Genomic DNA, 15,310 nt, shown 5'->3' with positions numbered 1-15,310 from the left:
AAGGCGGCAGGATGACTGCTAAACAACACAACACGGCCAATAAAAGCTTCATTAAGAAAGATATAAAGTTAGTTCGCGTCGAGCGATCTCGTTCAACATTCATGCGTTTCCTGGAAACTAATAACGACTTCGCGCTTTCCCTTTCACACACAGAACAAATATAACATAATAATAAAATACATCTGAGGGAAAGTGAAGGTTTGACTTCTTGTAGAACAGAAAAAGCTGCTCTCTGAAACGATACTTCAGTTTTTACGCTGTGTTTTAAGTGAAAAAGACACGTATCAGTATTTAGAGCGAGTGTGATACAGAATAAAGATAATAAAACGATAAAAAAAACAGCGTGAAAACATGTACAACGAGGAATAAAGATAATTAACACAATTATTACATTTTCGTGTGGTTTTACAGAGTATACAGGCGAAACTTCATCAGGTGTGTGTGTGTGTGTGTGTGTGTATTCTTCTTCATGTGTTTCTGCTCTCATGAGCGCAGCTGAAGAAACCACACGTGTGTGTCTCATATCAGCTATTTCAGGAGTTTCTCTCCGGTCCTGAATTAGAGCTCAGCTCGAGTTTCATCAGCAGTTTAATCCACCGCCAGCACCTGTGTTCACACACACACCACACTCACACACACACACTCTCTCACACACACACACCACACTCACACACACACCACACTCACACACACACACCACACTCACACACACACACACACACACACACACACACACACACACACACACACACACACAGACACACACACACACACACAGACAGACACACACACACCACAGACACACACACACAGACATACAGACTCACACACACAGACACACACACACACACACACACACTCTCTCACACTCTCTCACACACACACACACACACACTCTCTCACACACACACACACACACAAAACTCTCTCTCACACACACACACACACACACACACACTCTCTCTCTCTCACACACACACACACACACGCACACTTTTTACCAAATAATTTCAATGTTAGTTTATTTTCTTCTTAAAGTCATTCCAGCATCTACATTCATGTCAAGAATCAGTTAATCCAAACACAAGTTATGCAGAAGAGGGTTCTAATTGTAAACTGGCATAACAAGAAATAAAAAACATTTACATAAACAGGGAAATGCCTTTCTGGGTGGGTGTACTGTAAGGCCGTGTCCCAGGGGCCTCTGGTTATCTTCACTGGGGTTGTGAACCGGACCGCTGCGAGTCATTAGACCTGAGCTGGAAGCACAGGCTGGTAGATATATCAACTGTTCTTCATGCAGACGCGGCCGTCCTCGTCACTTCCAGGTGGCCGGGAAGGGCCTGACGCTGCTCGACCTGCTGCCCTTTGACCCCAGCGGCTGACCCGAGCGGCTCCTGAGGTCTCGTTCGGCGCTCTCGCTCAGAGCCTGCTCCTCGTCGTAACTGAGGGACGCGAACGGACCATATAAAGCAACATAACCGTCGCACCGCAATCTATGCTAATTACATGTCTCTATATATATACACTGCATAAACTCACAGCACTTGGTAGTGTCCCAGAGCCTCTTTGGGCAGACTGCGGTTCCAGCGGCAGTCCGGGATCTCGGCGTTCGGCGTGACGATGTTCAGCGTGTCGTTGATCAGGTTGTACTTCAGGATGCGGTCGTTAGCCGTGCTGGAGGTGAGCGAAGGAGACGCGTTCACCTGAGACACACACACACACACACACACACCAGCGCTGCTATCACTAATCACTGAATAGAGAATAAAGCTGCAAAAAAATTAATCGTGGGACTGAAAAGCCAGTCACAGAAATGAATACGTTTGAAGTAGAACGACCAAACAAAACCAAAAGTGAAGATCTCATTCAGTATATCAGCACTGAAGTGAAGGGTGTTCTCACCTCGATCAGCCACGGCTTGAGTTTATCATCGATGATGATGTCGTAACCGTAGCACTCGAAGCAGTGCTTGTCGTTATTCATGACGGGCTGCAGGGAACAAGACCGATACGACACATCAATACGTTCAGTGCATGGTCATTCACGTCAGCGAACCTGCTCTTCTTGTGAACGGTGAGGCTTCGCTGGCATTAGGATGTGTGTGTGTGTAGCATGCAGTGAGCTTGTGGTGATGTTGACCTACAGCCACAGCTTTCAGGGACTGGACGATGATCCAGTGGATCTGGTCAAACAGGTGATTAGTGACGTCCCGTCCTCTGGTGCTCTCCAGATACAGACGCAGGTTACTGACTGTCCACTTTCCGCCGTGGACGTGATTATAGTCGTCCTGCACTCACACACACACACACACACACACACACACACACACACACACACACACACACACAAAACAAAACCTCAGAGAAAATATCCTGCAGCATTTGATGAACCACACTCACACAAATACACTACAGGGACAAAAGTATTGGCACCCACCCTTGAATTACTGAATTCAGGAGTTCAGGAGTTCAGGAGTTCAGGAGTTCAGGAGTTCAGACCCATGATTCGTACTCTTGCGATCTCTGCTAGATATATTTTAATGCTGATGATACATTGGGCAACATTTGGGGCAATTTGTTTAAATATTGATGCTTGGATACTTTTCAATAATTTGGATCAGTCTTGCACACTCTGTCTCACCTGATTGACGGCAAAATTTCCTAAAGCTAAAGCAAGATTGCTCTAAAAGTTGCCCAGGGTGTCATCAGCTCAAGTCTATTGTGGTATTGAAGAGGTGGTCCTTCACTCAACTACCTACAATCTCTGCCAGCACTGAGACTCAAACCTACGACCTTTGGGTCTCTAACCATTAGCCCAAAACTGCCCTCAGTGTGTAAAAGTCACCAACGTTCTTCTGATTCCAGAGCTGAAGAGATCCAGATGTCCACTACTACTAACATCAACACAATGAAAGGGTTTCCAGGACCTCACCAACCCTGGATTCTGGAGCAGCAGAAACCCGTTGGTGTAATGATCTAGTAGTGTTCGTCTAATGATCACTAGCTTACGCCGTGCTTCTGGATGGCCACGTTGGTGAGGTGCACGAACATGTTGTCCAGCTCACTGGTGCTCGGGGTGTATTTGACCGTGCAGAAGCGGCAGAATCCCAGCTTGTACCTGACAACACAAAACAGTGCAGATCAAGAGATGCTGCAGAGCACCAGACAACATCAGACCCAAGAATGACACACTGGCCAATCAGAATCAAGCACTGCGAAAGAGGTCATCCCTAGCAAATGAATGCATCTGAACAGGTAGGAATCATGCTCACATGTAGCACTTGAGCGGCCTGTAGCTGGTGACCAGCACATAGAGCCTCAGGTCAAACTTCTTCCCTCCGATCAGGAGCGGGTTATCGATGTACAGGGAGATGACGTAGGCCTCCTTCCCGCTGTTGGCCGCCACGAACCTGTGAAAGAACAGCAGCTCAGACAGAAGGCCAGGGCCGGTCGGCGCGGGTCAAGCTCGGGAGGTCAGCTCACGTGGAGGTGCGGCTGTCCCGGGACCACTTCTTGATCTGGGAGAGCTTGTTGATGAGGAAGATGCCTTTGCCCTGCGCCTTCCCACACGGCTTCATGATCCACGTGCTGGACGGGCTCTTGCGAAACTCCTCCACGAACAGGTTGTAGTCGGCCGGCAGCATGAAGGTGACCGGCACGAAATCTGCCCCGGAGTCAGAGAGAGAGGGTCACGGCTCTTTCATTCACTCCGAGCCTAAGGCACACACAGCTAGAGCTTTACCCAGGTACAGGTGTTTGCCGTTCTCGTCCTTCTCCGCTAAAGGACTGGCCTCCTTCTCCAGCTCCTTCCTGTAGCGCTTGATGTTCTTGATCATCAGGTCCTTCCTGGTCAGCTCGTAGTGGTTGGGGAAGTGATTGACCATCTGGTCGTCGGACAGGCGGTAGCCGGTGTCCACGCTGAAGACGTTACGGATGGTCTGGATGCTCATCCTGTCAGGTGACCAGATCACATGAGTTATCTCTCGTATCACAACACATGTTTAGAGTAGAAGAAGAACAGAGAGAAGTGAGGAGCACCAATCAAACACAGTGATTCAGATGATCAGCACTAGTTTATGTTTTCAGTGTGAGCAGAGGAACAGAAATCTTGCCAGTAGAAGTTCCAGTCGTCGCTGTCCGTCACCTGGATCCATCCTCTCTTCTCAAAGTTATTGATCAGCACTGATTTCTCGATGTCCGTCACCCACTTCACCTTCCCAGCCATCACACCCGCTCCTGAAAGACACGGGACACGCGGTCATCGCTAGTTTCTGTTGCCCTGTCCGTCTCCATTGCTCCTGTCTGACGTTCTCCTGAGACGCTGTGTGTTTGTATCTCCGTGAAGCTTCCCTTCTGTGTATCACTGTTGTTTAAAGTGAACACATATAACTTGATCGCACCCTCCCTACCAGCCCAGGTCCAGACAATTTTACACAAAGCTATATGTTTTTGTAAAAAGCATGATTTCGTATAAAAGAATTTTCACAAAAACAATCAAGTATTATATTCATTAAATAATTAATTGCCTTAATTGTTTACATTACAAGACAATATCTTCTAGTCAGTCCACAAGTTCACATTTACAACTCTGTGGGTTTGCTGCTTAAAATCCTGTGTTGATTTTCACACCGGACCTTTGAATTCAGACCATTGTCTTCCATCAGGTAGATGCACACAGAATGAAAGACTTTGTAACACACACAGCTCATATTTATTAACCTGCTCTCATGACCTGCTCCTATCCTCTGATCGTGGTTTTATCTCCTTATTAGTGCTCTTAGATGCTATAGAACACTTCACATTCAGTCACATCATGTTTCTAGAGTTTGTTTTCATGTTTCAGACGTGATCGTTCAGGGATGAGATCACACAGGAGAGTCTATGCTGCGATTTCTGCGTCAAAGTGATAAAACACTGATAACAGAGAAACACAGTCACTGCTCGCGGGCGTTTACGTCATCAGAACACGCCCGTGTTGTTGTTATTATTATTATTATTATTATTATCCTCGCGCTCGTCTGTGGAGATGAATGATGAACGGATGGACGGACGGATACTCACAGTCACAGCCTCATCCTGAACGCTGCCTTCTTCTCACGATCTGACAGCATCCCAGCAGCAGCCCATAGCAACGCGCTCCACTTCCGCCTCCGCGAGCCGCGTCATTTCCCGGGGCGATGGCGTCACCAGCGCGCGGCGACGTCACGTGTGTTTTAAGGCAGGTTTTCTGTTTGCATTATATATGAAATAACAGTCTGAATGCAAAAACACACCTAAATATAAAACAAACCAACCTTTAAATGAACTACACGCAACTTTAATTGCAGATAATTTTGGATTTGTACATAATTTAAGAAAACTAAAATTAAACCATATAAATAATCCAATATGTTTGTATAAAAATGAGAATAATAGTTAAAATAGCATTTACAGACATTGTTTGAAAAATGAACGTTTTGAACACAATTGTAAATCACGCAAAAGGCACTGTAATATTAAAAGAATGAAACAGTACCTAAAATACCAGTCAAGTTATTAATTTATATTTATTACAAGATGTGAAGGAAACAAGGACTTTTCCTGATGCTGAATAAAGCAGGTTGTACTACAGACACACACATAATACACTACTCATATAATTAAATTAAAATTCATTTTTTGGAAATGATCCATTATTACTATTATTATTATAAAATGACTTTACTTTTTTTTTTTACAGTGTAGTGGCATTATTGCAGTCATACCATATTATTATTTTTTTTATTCATATATATATATGTATAGGCATATAAATGCTATCAATAAAAAGACAATAAAATTTTAATTTTTTCACATATTTTTAAAACAAAGACTAGATTTAAATTTGTTTAATTTTAAGTTGAACTATCAGTAGGAAACATTTCAACTACAGTACACACTGTAAAAAGTGCTACACCCACAAAGTAGGTTTTAAATACTTTAAATAGTTTTAATCTAGTTTATTTTATTTGTTTTATACTAAAACGTATTAATATACTTTCTCTTTACTTAAAATATATCAGTTTTTATATAACAATATATTTTAAGTAAAGCTATTGCAATTTATTTGGGTAGTTATTTGTATATGGTTGTTGTGTACAAGAAATGTTATAAAAGTGAGTTGACATACACAATTTATTAGAGCAGTTGTCGGTGTGACAGGTTTGTTCATCAAACGTAAATATTTTAAAATTTTTAGTAGTTGGCATTATCCATTTTTCACTGGCGGGGACTTGCCCAGGCAGATGCAGCATCTTCGACACTTCAACTGTTTGAACGCTGCAGCGGATCTTTTCAGGGACTGATTAACACGGTAAGTTGAGCAAATTTAACCGAGTGATTGATGTAGAATCACGCGAAATCGCTTACTCTACTAGGGAGCTGAGGTTAGGTTTGCAAATTGCACTGTATAGCCAGCTATCCTGCACACGACAAGCCGACAACGGCCGCTCTGATAATGAAAATATTGGACATTAAACGCTAAGGTAAAAGTTAACCTAAGTTAACATTAGTACTAGGCTAGTTTAAGTTAACGCTTAACTAACGGTTAAAAATGATATTATTGGTAAAATTAAAGCCAAAGTAGCCTTAAAACACATAGTAGCCATGACTACAGAACTTATTTCATTTCATATTAACAATGCGGTCTCCGGTGGGCTTTGCAGCTGCGTTATCAGCAGCAGAGATGCTAGTGAATTTGATAGCAGTGGCTCACCTGTTACTAGCAGCACCTGCTAACATCGCCACTGTTACAACATTTAGGATGGACTTGTTTAAAAACGCAAATACTTAGGTATTAATTAGTTGCACAAATGCCCTCCGTTATATTTTTAGATTGCACAGATTATTTCGGAATCATATGTGATCGAAACGGTCGCAGTTTAGAGCCTTCAGGCAATAGTTTTGCGGGCAAATCAGAGATCATGTTATTATACTTTTGCATTACTAAAGTAGATGCACAGAACTGACTGTAGAGATGTATGTTTAGACTTCTCTGTCTGATTTTAGAGATTTGATCCACGTTTTTTTTTTATTCTGCAAAGAATTATTCTGCAAAACTATGTCTAACCTATTACTTAAATCAATTACATTTACAACTGATTTTTAACTTTATTCTAACATGTATTTTCCTGGTCTTTAGATACCCAAGCACTTTTGTTACCTGAGGGTCTTCAAGCTTCATATTCAGGTAAGAAAAAATTAAGAAAAGATACAATTGCAGCTATAACTATTCCCAGGTAAGTAAAACATAGGTAAAATTGCAAACAATAGTGTGGGCTCAATACAATTACATTTCTGTAGATGTTTTTTATGTACCAACCACCAATAGAAGGCAGATATGATCACCTTTCTGTCTCCTCCTCCCCACAACACTAACATTTACTCAACTTTCTTCTATGATAATTTAAGGTCCTGACATGTGGTGACCAAAATCCTTAATCTAGTTAAATATACTGTCTAGTTAAATATACTGTACATTGTCATGGTAGACTTCACTGGTGCCATGCGCTAGTTACAGTATCTAATATTCACCACCTTTAGCAACAAAAGTAAAATTTTGACTTTGTGTCTTTTCTGTCTTTTACCTGTCTGCTCTCATTGCCTGTTCATCTGACCTAACTCTTGATTATTTTTTTGTTTGTTTGTTTCCACCAATAGAGTCATGATGAAAGCGAGGTGCAGGCTGAGCTTGGCAGTTGCCCACTGAAAATTTACATGTGCCATCATCCCGACACAATTGGAATTATCATAGAAGGAAAGCCCGTGGTCAGAGGTGTGCCAAACCTGTCGAAAGCATGCTGCCTCTTGTTTGGACTTACATATGCCCTCGACCTCAAGTATCCCCCAAAGTTGGTGTACACATTCGAGATATATCAGAGGCTGTTTGTGGGATTGGACCCCATGCGTCCTAAGCCATCATCCAAGTATACCAATCTCCTCATTAAGTTATCTTAGATGTTTTCTCAATGACATCTGACATTGTTTGCCATCATTTAACAAGTCTCTGAATTTTACAAGTATTTTGATTTAAAATACAAAAATCTTACAGATTTTCTTTTTTCGTTTGTTTTTTGGCTATTTCACTTAACTGTTCAGAACAGGTTGAAATTACACTTACACAATGTTTGTTTTATATTATTGTGTACATGTGCAGCCACATTAATGGCCTGTTTTGTAGTCACTGCTAAATGTGACACTGGTTGACACTGAATAAATGTTGTCTTCAGTCTATCCTATCTTTTTCTTCTTCAATTGATTTTGTAATTGTTATTGACAGTCTGTTTATATAAAGTTAATCACTGTAGGGTTTAGAATATAAACATTTAAATTTCTTTTCTGAGGGTATAGTCAGGACTCAATTAAAATGTTTATTCAAATATGATTAGATTAATTTTACTAAAAACATAAAGTTCATAAAACCTAATTAAAATGAGTACAGGTTGCTTGTAGCAACCCATAAATAAGTTACCTGTACCAAGAAAAGTAGGTTTATCTAAGTAATACTAGTACTATTAGTTACCTCAACTTGATTTTGTTGCATTTGTATTAAGTAATGTTACTGTGTTTATTATACTTAAAAAAGACTGCAAGTTGACTCAACTTAAAACATCCAATGCAGCCACTTGCCTCACTTTTTATAAGTTAGATCTAGGTATTACTTTTTACAGTGCAGTTGCACTGGAAATGAACGTTTAATGGACGGATTGTAATGATTGAGAAGATTTAAAATGGCTGTACTGAGAGAGACTGACATAAAAGACATGCTTCAATAAGAAGAGTACATTAACAACATTCACGTGAGACTTTAAAACAACAATAAAACCAGGAAAACTCAGGCTCCATGTGAGATGGATTACGTTTTTAAAAGCTGTGTTGAGAAAGTCTTAAAGTATGACGTCTCGTCTAGTAATGATGAACAGATCGCCTTAAATAAACGTTTTATGTTAGGCTAAGGATTTAGATGTTTTTGTGTGATGGTCATACAAATAATGAGTTTTGTTCTGTGGGTGTATCGTCTCTAAAAACAGAACAAGAACCGAACTACTCGGCCGATAGTCAACACATTTAAGTCCGCCTTCATTTTATCCTTACTCAGGTTTATCCCGTCTAAACTGACCAGTCAGCTGCGAGTAACAGGTCTTTCAGCGGCAGAAGTCCCGGATCAATCCCAGAATCCGTGTCCTGGGGACACTTGGCACTGAGGATGCTCAGGAAGGACTTCTGCTGATCCAGAATCATCTCCTGCTTCATCAGCATCTGACGGATTAGTGCTGGAGCGCTGGTTTTCAGAAGATCATCAGCGGCTCAAAGCGTTAGAAGGGTACGTATGAGTCATTTAATTCACTCTAAACTCTCGTACTGCATATTATTAACTGTATGGTGCTATTATATCCAGGAAACTTCCCATTACATGGATAAAGTTTAAAGAGTTACCCGACTCTTTATTGGTGTGGTCGTGGACTACATGCCGATAACATGCTGTACTCGCCGACGATGAGCTCCGGGGTCGGACACTGACGAGTCCTCTGCTGGCTGTGGATCGTCTTCCTCAGAGCTGAAGAGTAGAGACGCCTTTAAAATGTTAAACCTTGGGCGCTAGTGAGTTCCATATGGAGTAGACGTGTTTTTTTTGTGCTCCTCATTTCCCTTAATAATAGTTAATTTGCATCAACAATCTTATCTTTAAAGTTTGCTCAATAGCATCGCAATCGGCATGACTAAACCAAAATCAAGGAAAGGAGACAAACCAACAGAGGATGCAGGTGAACAGGGCGCTTGTCAGTCGGACGACGCGCAGGCCGCGGCTAGCGTTACCGATCCTGTTAATCTCGCTGACATTATGGAGGCTATCAAGTCAATGAACGGCTCCATGAATGAGAAGTTTGATTCTTTGGAATCTACGCTGTCTCAGACATTGGCCTCGCTGTCCGAAGTCACTTCGCGAGTTACAGAACTCGAAAAGGCTAGTGCAGATTACGAGGGCCGTATTTCCGAACTCGAGGCTCATTGTCGTGACTGGTTTCAAACGTGCAAATCTCTAACATCTAAACTGGATGACCTTGAAGGGCGACAAAATATTAAGATCATCGGTCTGCCCGAAAAAGTGGAGGAGGGTCGCCCGACTCAGTTTGTTGCTGACTTTCTCGCAAATATTCTCGGCGTCAGTAACTTTCCTAAACCTCCGAAGATCGACCGAGCCCATCGTACGGGCCCGGTTGGTAACGCACAATCTCGCCCGCGGACGATGGTGGCCAGACTGCATCACTACCCGGATAAAGAGAAGATTCTTCGTCTCGCGCGGCTGTCTTCACCCCTGATGTACAACGGAGCGCGCATTCTCATCTTCTCCGACTTCACCTCCGAGGTTCTGAAGCAGCGCCAAGCTTTCAACGACGTGAGGAAAAGGCTCAAGGAGGCTAATGTTCGTCATGGGTTGCTCTTCCCTGCTCGCCTTCTCGTGACCCATAATTCAGCTAAACATGTTTTTGACTCCGTTGAGAAGGCCCAAGTTTTTGTTGACTCCATCACAGCTGAGGACAACTCTGCGTAGTCTGCACTACTGTGTGCTAGCAGGAAAAAGGTCGGGCAAGACTTAATCTTGTTTTTTGTTCTTCACCGCTTGCAGGTCTTGTTTATTTTTTCACAGCCGATGCTGATCAGTTCGATCAGCATATTTGTTATTTTTCATCTTATTGAGCATAGTGTGACACAGTGCAGTCATAGTTTTTTTTATTTGACTCCGACAGACGTGTCTTTTTTATTCTTGTTATAATTTACACGAGTTAAGGGATTTGAGGGGCCGTTTAGGTATTCTCTTTTTTTCTTTCGTTTTGTGTTTGTAAAACTGCTGCTCTTTATGTCACTTTTTGGCTTCACCGCATATATGGGTTTTTTATTCCGCTTAGTTTGGGGAAGCGGCTGGGATAGGGTGGGGGGACGTGTTCTGTGTTTTACGTTGTTTTTTCTGTTTACCCTTCTTTTTTATCGGTGCGATTCAGTTACTGCAGTTAAATTTGTGTACATTGTGAAATGGCACATAATATAACTTCATCACAAGATGGCGGTGTCACTTTAGCGAGTTGGAATGTGCGAGGACTGAACGGTCAGGCGAAGCGAGCTAAAGTGTTTTCATATTTGCGCTCTATCTCCGCCGATATAATCTTTCTACAAGAGACCCACATTAAACATGGTGAACAGAACCGTTTGAAATGTAAATGGCTGTCCCAAGTTTTTCAATCGACTTTTTCATGTAGAGCTAGAGGTGTAGCAATACTATTTCGCAATTCTGTTATGTTTAAACACATATCCACATTAACGGACCCGAACGGTCGTTATGTTGTAAATCACTGGTCTAATTGCCTCTAAACATTTTACGTTTTTAAATCTTTATGCCCCTAATTACTTACTGACCCAGCCTTTTCCGTAAGGTTTTAATTTTCTACCGTCTCTTACTGATACTCACTTCATAATTGGTGGCGACTTTAACTGTATATTGGATCCACTTTTGGATAAATTTCCTGTTCGTTCTGACCCCCTCCTTAACTGCACTTCAGTCATTAAACATCTTACCAAGTCATTGAACACTGTTGACATTTGGAGGCTACACCACCCTGTTGATAAGCAATTCTCTTTTTTTTTCTCATGTCCATAAATCATATTCTAGAATAGATTATTTCTTTATAGATTCGAAACTAATACCTAATGTCTCTGCATCTAAATACCACAATATTCTGATCTCTGATCATTCTGCTGTTACAGTAACCTTTGACTTTGGCTGGGCAAAGCCAAGCTACAATTGGAGACTTAACACTTACCTCCTTTCAAATGTGAATTTTTGCCAGCATATTTCAGATTGTTTGACAGAATTTATTGAGTTTAATGATAAAGGTGATGTTTCTGACTCCATGTTATGGGAAACTCTCAAAGTAGTAATGAGAGGACATATAATTTCTTACGAGTCAACAGCAAAGAAACTTAGACAAAAACGCTTATTGGAGATAGATGCTCATCTTAGCCATTTGGAGAAATTATATAGGGATACTGCGGACTCGAGTGTTTTAAATGATATTATGTCACTTAAATATGAATATAATAAGATTACTTTGGATCAGGTGAATAAGAGTTTGTTAAAAATTAAACAAAGACATTTTGAGATTGGGGATAAAACAGATAAACTATTAGCTCAACAATTAAGGGGTTCATATGCCAGCAGGTCAATTCATCATATTGCTGATAAAGATGGTAACATTTTGACTAATCCAAAAGACATTAATAATCGCTTTATGGAATTCTATGCTGATTTATACAAGTCCAAGACCTCTGTGTCTTCACAAACTATTGTAGACTTTCTTCATTCACTTCCCTCCCAAAACTGAGTGAGGCTGATCAGGAAATGCTAAATGCCGACATTACTCTTCAAGAGATACTGGATGCGTTTAATGCCTTTCCCAATGGGAAGGCCCCTGGTCCTGACGGCTTTTGTATAGAATTTTATAAGAAATATGCTGGTAAAATTGCACCCCTTATGTTACGCATGTTTAATCATTCTTTTTTACAAGCAGGAATTTCCTTCTTCTCTCTACTTCGCCAATATTTCTTTACTTCTTAAGAAAGGCAAGGATGAGACAAATGTGTCCTCTTATCGTCCAATCGCACTTCTTAATACCGATTTAAAAGTGTTCACCAAAATTTTAGCAACCAGATTAAACAAATGTATTTCAACTATTATTCATCCTGACCAGGTTGGCTTTGTCCTAATAGATTCTCATTTTCAATGTTAGACGTTTTCTTAATATAATCTATTCCAAGCAAAAATCTCTTTCTAAATGGGCAGTTATTGCATTAGATGCTGAAAAGGCTTTTGATCAAGTGGAGTGGAAATATATTCTAACTACTATTAAAGAATTTAATGTAGGAGATAGGTTTTTCTCGTGGGTCAGTATGTTGTACCATCATCCATGTGCATCTGTTTTAACTAACCTTGATAGATCGCCACAATTCGAGTTGCATAGGGGCACACGACAGGGGTGCCCACTTTCACCCCTGCTGTTTGCTATTGCCATAGAACCTTTAGCAATTGCTATCAGAAATCATCCACAGATTCCGCCCTTAAGCATAGGTCAGGTAAATCATATCATATCTCTTTATGCCAATGACGTTCTTTTATACCTTTCAGATCCTGAGCACTCTGTTCCACCTTTGTTGGACCTACTAAATTCATTTAGTAACTTTTCAGGTTATTCTGTTAATTGGCAAAAAAGTGAATTTATGCCCATTGGCAAGAATATAGACCCAGTCTTCATGCAGAGTATACCATTTAAATTAGCTCCGGATATGTTGAAATATCTTGGTGTAGCTGTCCCAAAGAATTCAAAGGATTTAGTTAAATTAAATTTTCTCACGCTATTAGACAGCTTGAAGCAGGATATAGAAAAATGGAGATCACTCCCCATATCAATGATCGGTCGTATCAATGCGGTTAAAATGGTGAGCCTTCCAAGATTCTTATATCTTTTTCAAAACATACCTGTTTTTCTACCCAAAACCTTTTTTAAAACTCTGGACTCCATTATCATGCCTTTCATATGGGGTTTTAAAAATGCTCGTATATCTAAGATTCATTTGCAGAAACCTAAACATTTGGGCGGTTTAGGTTTGCCTAATTTTCGCCAGTATTACTGGGCAGCGAATTGCAGAGTGTTACTGTATTGGCGGGATTCTTTTCCAGGCATTGTCCAAGCAGACACTCCCCCCTGGTTAGCAATAGAACAAAGTTCCTTCCATTCTTCTCTTTCTGCTTTGCTTTTTTCAACTCCCCTGTCTAATAAAGAGGTTCCCAAAAATAATTTAATCCTTAATAACTCAATTAGAATCTGGTATCAAATTAGAAAGGTGACTAACTTACCAAACACTTCCTTATTTTCTCCTATCTGTTACAATCATTCATTTAAACCCTCTCTTACAGATAAAGTTTTTAAGGAATGGCAAGATAAAGGAATTCTTAGTGTTAAAGATTTATACATTAGTAATTCTTTTGCCTCTTTCTCACAGCTCAGTGAGAGATTCAATCTTCCTTCTTCTCATTTTTTCAGATATCTTCAGGTCCGGAATTATGTTCGTTTAAATTTTTCAGATTTTGTAGTTTTGCCTTTAGTAAACAAAATTTTTGACTTATTTTCAAATTCCCCAGATGCTAAGGGTTTAACCTCTTTGTTTGTTAATGCTTTTAAAGATGTAATTAACTTTTCCTCCTTTCATTTAAAAGCTGCTTGGGAAGAAGACCTAGGAATTCAAATTACAGAGTTTGATTGGGATAAATGTCTTTTATCTGTTTTTTCATGTTCTATAAATTCGAGGCATCAACTTATTCAGTACAAGGTTTTACACAGACTTCACTATTCTAAAACAAAGCTCAACAAATTCTATTCTTCTGTTTCTCCCATCTGTGATAAGTGTAAAGTTGCTGAGGGTACACTGGCACATCTTTTCTGGTTCTGTGTTAAAATTCAGAGTTTTTGGCTAGAAATATTTCAGTTTTTTGCCCAAGTCTATAACTGTGTTTTACTCCCTGACCCAATGATAGCAATTTTTGGTTGGTCAGATTTGCTTGAGTCGCTCAGTCCAAAGGTACGGTCACCTATCCAATATGGCATTATTGTAGCTAAGAAAATTATTTTGCTTTTTGGAAGAAAAATGTTAGGCCTCTCTTCTCCGACTGGTTAGCCGGACTTACTTCCACTCTACATCTTGAAAGAATCCGATATTCTACTTCTGGGAATGCTGAAAAATTTGATAGAATGTGGGAACCAGTGTTTACTTTTCTTTTGAGCTACAAGGACCAATGATGTTTTCATTTTTTTTAATGTTATTATTATTATTTTTTTTAATATGATTATTGTAATTTATTTTTGGTAGGATATGCTGGTCTTGTACACCGCCATTCTCCCTTTTTGTCTTATTTTTGTGCTTCATTTTGCATATTGCACCAATGTTTCTCTGGTTTTGAAGGGTTTGTCTGTTTGTTATTGTTTGTCTTTGTCTGCAAAAACCATAATAAAAATAATAATCTAAAATGTTAAACCTTACTAACGGCACAAAACAAATGTTGCCAAATACATTACACCTACTTTTTAAGTTTATATTTTTCCCTGCCTGGTTCTTCTGAATATCATATTGAACCTCAACCTCTCAAACCTTCTTCCTTCCTTCCTCATAGTTGTCTGTTAAAAAAAAAAAGATAAATGAATTATGTTGTTACATTATGTTGCCCAATGTGCTGTACAAAGATA

At 40.2% G+C, this 15,310-nt stretch overlaps 1 protein-coding gene and 1 long non-coding RNA gene across 2 annotated transcripts; one reads left to right on the top strand and one right to left on the bottom strand.

Moving 5' to 3' along the window:
* Nucleotides 1-1,005: 1,005 nt before the first annotated feature.
* ttll1 (tubulin tyrosine ligase-like family, member 1) lies at nt 1,006-5,193 on the bottom strand. Its single transcript, XM_043237342.1, has 10 exons — nt 5,064-5,193; nt 4,115-4,238; nt 3,745-3,953; nt 3,486-3,666; nt 3,275-3,412; nt 3,012-3,120; nt 2,147-2,290; nt 1,906-1,992; nt 1,543-1,706; nt 1,006-1,445 (listed from the first exon to the last, which is right to left on the bottom strand). Exons 2-10 carry the CDS (start codon nt 4,225-4,227, stop codon nt 1,319-1,321), a joined length of 1,272 nt encoding a protein of 423 aa, XP_043093277.1. The 5' UTR covers nt 4,228-4,238; nt 5,064-5,193; the 3' UTR covers nt 1,006-1,318.
* A 730-nt stretch (nt 5,194-5,923) lies between these two features.
* LOC122343161 lies at nt 5,924-8,685 on the top strand. Its single transcript, XR_006250677.1, has 3 exons — nt 5,924-6,333; nt 7,162-7,209; nt 7,680-8,685. It is a non-coding gene; the product is annotated as an uncharacterized LOC122343161 (long non-coding RNA).
* Nucleotides 8,686-15,310: the final 6,625 nt, after the last annotated feature.

This window comes from Puntigrus tetrazona, chromosome 4 (genome assembly GCF_018831695.1).
Source record: "Puntigrus tetrazona isolate hp1 chromosome 4, ASM1883169v1, whole genome shotgun sequence".
NCBI lineage: Eukaryota > Metazoa > Chordata > Actinopteri > Cypriniformes > Cyprinidae > Puntigrus > Puntigrus tetrazona.
This window is presented reverse-complemented; position numbering and strand designations above follow the sequence as displayed.

Excerpts from the sequence above, each read along its gene's own strand:
- ttll1 (XM_043237342.1), bottom strand. The coding sequence starts at position 4,227 with ATGGCTGGGAAGGTGAAGTGGGTGACGGACATCGAGAAATCAGTGCTG. Across the intron at positions 1,993-2,146 it reads AGTCCCTGAAAGCTGTGGCT|CCCGTCATGAATAACGACAA; the intron begins GTAGGTCAACAT and ends TGTTCCCTGCAG. Across the intron at positions 1,446-1,542 it reads CTGGGACACTACCAAGTGCT|TTACGACGAGGAGCAGGCTC; the intron begins GTGAGTTTATGC and ends CGCGTCCCTCAG.